This window comes from Sapajus apella, unplaced genomic scaffold (assembly GCF_009761245.1).
Source record: "Sapajus apella isolate SASKATOON/1434 unplaced genomic scaffold, GSC_monkey_1.0 scaffold43, whole genome shotgun sequence".
NCBI lineage: Eukaryota > Metazoa > Chordata > Mammalia > Primates > Cebidae > Sapajus > Sapajus apella.
Genome location: NW_022436983.1, coordinates 9,412,155 through 9,421,289, shown reverse-complemented (window position 1 = coordinate 9,421,289; position 9,135 = coordinate 9,412,155). Strand labels below are relative to the sequence as shown.

Genomic DNA, 9,135 nt, shown 5'->3' with positions numbered 1-9,135 from the left:
AACCCCTCCAGAAAGGCCATTGGCTGGGAGGCTCCTTTGCCCTATGGAGCCTTCCCTAGGAAAGGGCCCTGAGCTGCAGCCCTGGATCCCTATGGAATCAAAGGGCCCTGAGCGCTAGGGCTGAGCTAGAACATTGGAGCCTCAGGCTCCCTTGCACCAAGGTGGCTGGAACCACATTCCAGAACCTGCTGGTAATGGACGTGCCATATTTCTCATCTCTGTTAGTTTCCCTGGCCCCAGATTTTCAACAAGAAGAGGGTCAGCAGGGAGCATTCAAAGCACTTGAGCTCTGGGTGTCAGGCCACCTGGATTCAAATCCTAGCTTTGCTACTTAATGCCTGTGTGCCCTTGAGCAAGTCACTTAACCTCTCTGAGGCTGTTTCTGACTCTGTAAAAGGAGATAACAGTGCCTGCCTCTTGGGGCTGATGTCAAAATGAGATGAGACAGTGAAAGTACCTGGCACATGGCAGGCCCCCAGCACACGGTGGTAATTCTTCTGCTAGGCTCAAAGAGAGACAGTGGCCTGTCCAAGGTCACACAGAGGGTAGGTGGAGGAGCTGGGACCCAACCCTTTGGCCTTCCTGAGCAGGGTCCTGAACAGGCTGAGATGGAAAGGATGCTCATGGCCTTAGAGGAGTCAAGGTTGGGGCTGGGGACTGCAGGGACCCAGCAGAGACCCTGTCAGCATTGTGTGTCCTTCAGCTGTTTCCCAGCCTGGGATGGGACAGGACGTGACCACTGTCCACCCAAGACTGCAGGTGGGTGCCAGACCTAGTGTCCATCCCCCAGCCCCCTCACCTCCTCGCCACCTCAGTACTGCATGCCCCCCCCACTCTACCCCAAACCATTTTCTCAGTCTGCAAGGAGCCACGTCTCCCAGGACAGGCACATATCCCAGGACCCTGCCAGAAGAGCTGTGTGGACTCAGAAAAGCCTCTTTCCCTCTCTGTGTGTTTGTGATTCTTTCTGTTTGTTTTTGAGACAGAGTCTTGCTGTGTCACCCAAGCTGGAGGGCAGTGACACGATCTTGGCTCACTGCAACCTCTGCCTCCCGGGTTCAAGCAGTTGCCTCGTCTCAGCCTCTGCAGTAGCTGGGACTACAGGCATGTGCTGCCACGCCCGGCTAATTTTTGTATTTTTAGTGAGACAGGATTTCGCCAGGTTGGCCAGGATGGCCTGGAACTCCTGATCTTAGATGATCACCCACCTTGGCCTCCTAAAGTTCTGGGATTACAGGTGTGAGCCACTGTGCCCAGCCTCTGTGTGTTTGTGAGTCTAAGCACAGCTTGAGAAAGTCATCGTCTTTATTGTTCGTGAGGAGGGCAAGGGGAGCCAGTAAAGGGGGAGCCCTTCTGAGGATGCACCCCCACCCCCACCCCTGCCCAGGAAGGCAGGTCTGAGGGACTGCATCATTGCCCACTCTGAGAAAAAGAGAGTTCAACCAGGGGCCCTCAGGTGTCCCCTCTCCAGAGTCTCCCATCTCTAAATCCTGCCTTCCCTTCTTGGGGCTCCCAGGGCCTACACTGAGCTCTGGGAAGGGGCCAGCCCTGTCATTCTGCCTCCAGGCATCTTCCTGGAGTCAGGGCCTCAAAGGTCAGCCTGGTGGGCCTGAGACAGACTTCAGATCCTCCCTGAGGCAGGTCAGGAGGAGGGTGAACTCTGGGGCTGGGGTGTGGAGGGCAGGGGCTGGCTTGGCGTTGACACTGAAGGCCTCTGGGTTGGAAAGTCCTGGGGAAAGGCATCAAGAATGAGACTGCCCATTCACCCGTCCCCCTGGGGGCCTCGGGCTTCCAGTGACCCGGGCACTTCCTCCCACTTGGGCCTCTGGGTTGCAGGCTGGAGAAGGCTGTGGAGAGGGTAGGGGGTGCCAGTGACCTGGAGGACAGCCCTGGTCTGGTGACAGAGGGCAGGAGAGGGGATTCCAGCTTCCCCTGCCCCCGACTCCCAAGAGAGGTCACCCTGGCTCTGCTTTTTTTTGAGACAGAGACTCACTCTGCTGCCCAGGCTGAGGTGCAGTGGCACGATCATGGCTCACTGCAACCTCCACCTCCCAGGTTCGAGTGATCCTCGGGCTCAGCCTCCCAAGTATTGGGATTACAGGTGTAAGTGACCATGCCCAGCTGACTCTTCTTAAACTTGGGCCTCTTGGGGCTCCTCGGCTGTTTGAAGCGGAGCTTCAGTGTCTGGGGAACACATGGGAAGGGGGTACCCACCTGTATCTGGCAGAGGTCAAGCAGGGTGCGGACACCCACCAGACACCAGAGCTCGCCCAGCAGGGAGATGAGGATGCCCAGCAGGTCCAGCCAGCGGCCCACGGTCAGCAGCAGCACGAAGAGACCACCCATGCGCACCAGCACCGTCTGCACCTGGCTCTGCAGGCCGGGGTGCTGCCGCTGCTCCTCTAGGAGACAAGGGTGCCTGTCACCCCCCGACCCCACATCCTGGGCTGGACCTCCAGGCTCCCTGACCCACCCTCCTCAGGCAGGCTTTCCTCTCCCAGGCAGCCCTCCTCCCATCCCATCCTCCTGGTCCCCACCTCTGCTCTGAGCATCTGCAGGGCACCAGGTGCTCTGCCTCCAGGACTCACTGCCCAGCCCACAAGCCTCCCACTGGGCCAGGCCAGAGCCCCGCAGCCTCGCAGGCGCAGGCGTCATCCTGATTCCTCTTTTGGCCACACACCTGCCTCTAGTCCATTAGTTAGAGCCTTGGTAACTCCTTCTGCCTCCCCCATGGACACACCTGGGCCCAACCACCCTCTTTTCAAGAAGCCTCCTTGGTGGGCTTCCAGCTTCCTTTCTTTTTTTTTTTTGAGATGGAGTCTCACTGTGTCGCCCAGGCTGGAGTACAGTGGCACGATCTCGGCTCACTGCAACTTCCGCCTCCCAGATTCAAGCAACTCTCCTGCCTCAGCCTCCTGAGCAGCTGGGATTACGGGTGCACTCCATTATAGCCGGCTAACTTTTTGTATTTTTAGTAGAGATGAGGTTTCACCATGTTGGCCAGGCTGGTTTTGAACTTCTGACCTCAAGTGATCTGCCTCCCTTGACCTCCGAAAGTGCTAGGACTACAGGCATGAGCCACCACTCCTGGTCTCGTTCTTTTGTTTGTTTTTTGAGACAGAGTCCAGCTACTTGGGAGGCTGAGGCAGGAGAATTGCTTGAACCCAGGAGGTAGAGGTTGCAGTGAGTTGAGATCGTGCCACTGCACTTCAGGCTGGGCGACAGAGGAAGACTCCATCTCAAACCAAAGCAGCAACAAACCCTGCAGTAAGCTGGGCGCAGTGGCCCATCCTGTAATCCCAGCACTCTGGGAGGCTGAGGTAGGTGGATTGCTTGAGCCCAAGAGTTCAAGACCAGCCTGGGCAACGTGGCAAGATCCCTTTATTTATTTATTTAGAGACAGAGTCTTGCTCTGTTGCCCAGGCTGGAGTGCAGTGGTTCGATCTTGGCTCACTGCAACCTCTGGCTCCCAGGTTCAAGCAGTTCTCCCTGCCTGAGCTTTCCGAGTAGCTGGAATCACAGGCGCCCACCGTTACGCCCAGCTAATTTTTGTATTTTTAGTAAAGATGGGGTTTCACCATAATGGCTGGTTGGTCTCAAACTCCTGACCTCAGGTGATCTGCTTGCCTCGGCCTCCCAAAGTGCTGGGATTACAAGCATGAGCCACTGTGCCTCCCAGTTTCAAGCGATTCTCATGTCCTGAGTGCCTGGGATTACAGGCACAGACCACCACACCAGGCTAATTTTGTATTTTTAGTACAGGCAGGGTTTCACCATGTTGGTTAGGCTGGTCTTGAACACCTGACCTCTATGATTTGCCTGTCTCAGCTTTCCAAAGTGCTGGGATTACAGGCATGAGCCACAGTGCCCAGCTGACCTCTTCTCTACAAAAAATAAAATTCGCCTGGTATGATGGTGCGTGTCTATAGTCCCCACTACTTGGGAGGCTGAGGTGGGAGAATCACTTGAGCCTAGAAGGTCAAGGCTGCAGTCAGCTGTGATTGTGCCACTGCACTCCAGCCTGGGCCACCAAGCCAGACCTTGTCTCAAAAAAACAGAAAAGCAAAACAAAACAAAAACACAAAAAAACCTGTACAGCGGTGTCTCATCAGACTGATGAGGGCTCTCCAACAGGCTCCTTCGAACCTGGCCAGGCTCACCCCTTCGCCATGCCGTGGGGGTGACAGTCACACTGGACTCCAGTGGCTTGTTTGATGCTGCCATGCCCTCTGTCCCCTCTGGGCGTTGGCGCATGCGGCGCTCTCTGCCCAAGATTCCCTTCCCTGCCTCGCTTCCTTATTTATTTATTTTTTGAGACGGAGTCTTGCTCTGTTGCCCAGCTGGAGTGCAGTGGTGTGATCTCTGCAACCTCCACCTCCTGGGTCCAATCAATTCTCTTGCCTCAGCCTCCCAGGTAGCTGGGACTACAGGCACACGCCACCACGCCCGACTAATTTTTTGTATTTTTTTTAGTAGAGACGAGGTTTTACCATGTTGCACAGGCTGGTTACGAACTCCTGAGCTCAGGTGATCCGTCTATCTTGACCTCCCAAAGTGCAGGGATTACAGGTGTGAACCACCGTGCCCAGCCCCTGCCTCGGTTCTCTTAGGGATCTCCTACTCATCCTTCAAGCCCCAATCTAGAGGCTTCCACCTCAGGGCACCCACCGCATGCTGCTTCTCTGCACTGCCCGTGCCACACAGCCTCTACCCTGACCAGGCTCTCTGGGATGGCAAGGGTGAGAGCTGTTGGCTGGTGGCCTCCCTGGAGTCCGGCGCAGGCAGAGGGATGTGCATGGATGCAACGAGTAGCCCCGCGCTCACCCTGCATGTAGATGACCAGCAGCGTGTAGCAGATGGTGAGCGGCGTCCAGAACCGCACAGCCTCCGAGGTGGTCAGAAAGTCCCGGTTGATGAGGGCCACTGCTGCCAGGTCACCCACGGCAAAGGCCACGGCCAGGGCGCGGCCCAGCAGCCGGGGGAGGTCGTGCACACCGGCCAGCAGGCCCAGGCACACCCCACAGTAGCGCTGGCTGCTGTGCAGCTCGTAGAGGCGGCAGACGTGGCGGTGGAGGCGCCGGGCGCCCAGGCCCAGCAGCGTGGCCAGCCCGAGGCTGAGCAGCAGGTTCAGCGTGCGGTGAGGGGCGCCCTCCTGCAGGAAGCTCAGGCCGCAGCTCAGCCCGCAGCCCAGCGAGTACTGGCACAGCAGGTAGAGCTGCAGCCTCTCAGGGCCCCGGGAGCCCTGTGGGGAGTGGCAGAAGAGAGGCCGGAGATGTGGGGACTGCCCCACTACAGATGTCGCACGCCACAGGAGGCTGACCTTGGGGACGGTTCCCAAAGGGGCCACATCCGCTTCAGATGAAGCCCTAGGGGATCATCTCTCTCACCTTAATTTCAATCACGTCTCTCTTTTTTTTTGAGACAGAGTCTTGCTCCGTCACCTAGGCTGAAGTGCAATGGCATGATCTCTGCTCACGGCAAGCTCTGCCTCCTGGGTTCAAGAGATTTGCCTGCCCCAGCCTCCTGAGTAGCTGGGATTACAGGTGCTCACCACCATGCCTGGCTAATTTTTATTTTTTATTTTTTGAGACGGACTCATGCTCTATCACCCAGGCTGGAGTGCAGTGGCCTGATCTCGGCTCACTGCAACCTCTCTGCCTCTCAGGTTCAGCAATTCTCTTGCCTCAGCCTCCTGAGTAGCTGGGATTACAGGCAAACACCACCACACCCAGCTAATTTTTTTGTGTTTTTAGTAGAGATGCAGTTTCACCATGTTGACCAGGTTGGTCTTGAACTGGTGACCTCGTGATCTACTCGCCTCGGCCTCCCAAAATGCTGAGATTACAGGCATGAGCTACCCGTTTATTTTATTGTTTTAGTAGAGATGGTGTTTCTCCATGTTGGCCAGGCTAGTCTCGAAATCCTAACCTCTCAGCCTCCCAAAGTGCTGGGATTACAGGGGTAAGCCACCGTGCTGGGCCGTCAGTCACATCTTAGTACTTGGGGCCCATCTGTTAGCTGAAGGGTGGTGGTTGAGAATCTCAGAGCCCTGGGTTCAAAGCCTGACTCTGCCTGTTGACCATAGACAAGCCACGTGATCTCTCTGAGCCTTAGTTCCCTCATCTGTGAAATGAAATGGGGAATCCCAGCAAACCTTCATCCCTGTGGCTGTGAGGATGACGTGATGCACACAACGCATTTGGCGCAGGGCCTGGCATTGGGGGAGCCCGATCCACAGGAGCTGTCGCTCTCGTCATCTTGGGACTGGGATCGCATCCCCCGTGAGTGTGGCTGCTTCAGCAACCAAGCCCAAGGGTGCGTCCTGCAGCCTCTGTTCTCAGTCTTAGGGCAAATACGGTGAAGAGGCTGGGATGCTGGAGCTGGGCCCTGCTGCCCACGTTCCGGGGGTGAGTCCAGGCCCTAGGCTGCGGAGTGATCCACCCACTGCCTTCCCTGAGGCCTCACCTTGCCCAGGGACAGCAGTGTGGACACGGCCCGGAGGGAGAACTCGAGCACCACGAGGGCAGCCACCCGGGACCCCACGACTGTCAGGAACAGGGCCAGCCCTGCCAGGTGCACCATTTCCAGCGAGGCCCACTGGGTCCGCAACCGCTCCTTTTCCGGCCGCCGCTGCGGGTCACTGTGGGGACAGAATGGTTGTGGCCAGGGGTGCAGAACCGCCCTAGACCCCTGTTGGGGGTGGGGTCCCCAGCCACACCCCCAGGGGATGAGGTGGGCACTCACTTGGCACAGCCCACGAAGAAGTAAACTTTCAGGAGGCTGTTCAGGACCAAGACTCCAAGGGCCCCGACCAGGCCTGAGGGGGCATGCAGGGGTGTCAGGGGGGCAGGCTTGGTTGATAGGGTCAGAGGTGGGGGCGGCCATAGGGTGGGGGTGGTGGAAGACCGTGTGGGTGAGGTCCACCTTGTGCCAAGAAGAGCTGGAAGGGGGCAGGGCCGAGGTGGGAATGGGCAAGGGGCTCACCTTGTAGGAGGGAGTCGAGGAGGCTGGAGCCCCACTCGAGGGAGGGGAGGCCAGGGAGCCAGGAGGGGAGGGACGGCAGGGAGAACATGGCACCCCGGGAACCAGCCTCAGCCTCCGGCCAGATCTGCACAGGGACAGGGCAAAGGTGTCAGTGGAGGGGAGAGGCTGGGAGGGGTCAAAGGCCAGGGGAAGGGAGGGGAGGAGCGCCAGGGGCGTTAACCCTTTGAGGCCCAGAAGGGCAAGATCCCAGCTCCAGGCACAGGGGGAATCTGGAGCCAGCCATTTGGGCAGCGTGGGGTGAGGGGCAGGTACCTCTGGCTGGTCTCTGGTCTCTGGTCTGGTCCCTGCCAAAGTCTGGCATCCACTTTACTTGAAATCTTCCTTGAGGCTTTGGACCACCCAATGCCCCCTGGAAGCCCCAGGCTCCATCTGTGCTGCCCAGCCTTAGGTGTGGGTCCTGGCCTCTCGCAGCGTGAAGTGTGGGCTCTGCCCCTTTAGCCCAAGGTCTGAGGGTAGGACTTATCCCCCCATAGCCAGAGATCAGCTGTGCCCTCTCAGCCTGAAGTCTGGGGCTCTACCCTCCTACAGCAGGAGGTCAGGCTTTGCCCCCCAGCCCGAGGTCTGGGGCTCTCCCTCCCCCTCAGCCCGAGGTCTGGGGCTCTCCCTCCCTCTCAGCCCGAGGTCTGGGGCTCTCCCGCCCCCTCAGCCTGAGGTCTGGGGCTCTCTCTCCCCCTCAGCCTGAGGTCTGGGACTCTCTCCCACCACAGCTGGAGGTCAGCTCTGCCTGCTTTTTGTGAGGTCGGCTCCAGCTTCCCAGAGCCTTTGGTCTGGCTCCGGCTGGTGTGGGATCTCCCGAGGCCCGAGCCTGCCTGAGCCTTCCCTTCCCGCAGGCCGCGGCAGCCCTTCTTGATGCTCCTCCCCAGGTCCACTAGGTGGCAGGCCTCACCCGGGTCTGGCAGGGCGGGGCTGAGCAGGTGGGCAGCGTTCCCATCCTGCTTTCACAGACAGAAAGGGCAGAGGGAGCCGAGGGTGGGGGTCAGGGATGGGGGAGACTGAGATTGACCGCAGAGGGGGGTCATTGAAGTAAACAAAGTAGAAAACTTTATTGTTTTGGAGCGTGCAGCAGCAGGTGTTCCTGGGAGCAGCCCTTACAGACGGGGTGTGGTGGGGGAAGGTGGGGGGAGAGGTGGGGGGGGGAGGTGGGGGTGGGCCCAGGCCATCCTGCCCCTGCCACGGAGCTGCTGTCCATCTCTGCAGTGTAGAGGCTGGTGTGGCGTTGAGAGCACGCCCGTGGGGAGCGGTGCTCAGTCTGGAGAAGGGGCCCACGGCCTGCTGCTGGCCCTGCCACATTGCTTCCCTTTCCAGGGTTTCAGTCCCCTCATCTGAACAGGGGGCACCTGGAGCGCCTTTCAGGTTTGTCGGGATGTGTGCAAATGGCCACAGTGAGGGCAGCTGGCAGGCCCTCCGTGAGAGCCATTACATGGTGCTGGCTGAACTGCGGCCCCTGCAAATGTGCATGTTTAATGTTTAATCCTCCCCCAGCAGCTCTGGATGCCACTGTATATGGGGATAGGGTCTTGACAGAGATAATTAAGTTAAAATGAGGCCAAGTTAAAATGAGGTGGCTCATGCCTGTGATCCCAGCACTATGGGAGGCCGAGACCAGTGGATCACCTGAGGTCAGGAGTTTAAGACCAGTCTAGCCAACATGGTGAAACCCCATCTCTGCTAAAAATTCAAAAATTAGCGGAGGGTAGTGGTGGCCACCTGTAATTCTAGCTACCCAGGAAGCTGGGGCAGGAGAACTGCTGGAACCTGGGAGGCGGAGGTTGCAGTGAGCCGAGATTGTGCCACTGCACTCCAGTTTAGGTGACAGGGTGAGACTTTGTCTCAAAAAAAAAAAAAAAAAAGAAAAAGTTAAAGTGTGGTCATGAGGATGGGCCCTAAGCCAACATGATTTGTGTCCTTATAAGAGGAGGAGATCAGGGCTGGGCATGGTGGCTCATGCCTGTAATCTCAGCACTTTGGGAGGCCAGGGTGGGCAGATCATGAGGTCAGGAGTTCAACACCAACCTGACCAACAAGATGAAACCTTGTCTCTACTAAAAATATAAAAATTAGCTGGGCGTGGTGGTGCACGCCTGTAATCTC

At 58.0% G+C, this 9,135-nt stretch overlaps 1 protein-coding gene across 1 annotated transcript; it reads right to left on the bottom strand.

Annotated features, from left to right (window-relative positions):
• Positions 1-1,287: 1,287 nt before the first annotated feature.
• On the bottom strand, positions 1,288-7,136 carry TMEM82 (transmembrane protein 82). The gene is made up of 6 exons (XM_032300498.1): positions 6,985-7,136; positions 6,745-6,817; positions 6,466-6,640; positions 4,825-5,242; positions 2,215-2,402; positions 1,288-1,729 (listed from the first exon to the last, which is right to left on the bottom strand). The coding sequence occupies exons 1-6, from the start codon at positions 7,070-7,072 to the stop codon at positions 1,643-1,645; spliced, it is 1,029 nt and encodes a 342-aa protein (XP_032156389.1). The 5' UTR covers positions 7,073-7,136; the 3' UTR covers positions 1,288-1,642.
• Positions 7,137-9,135: the final 1,999 nt, after the last annotated feature.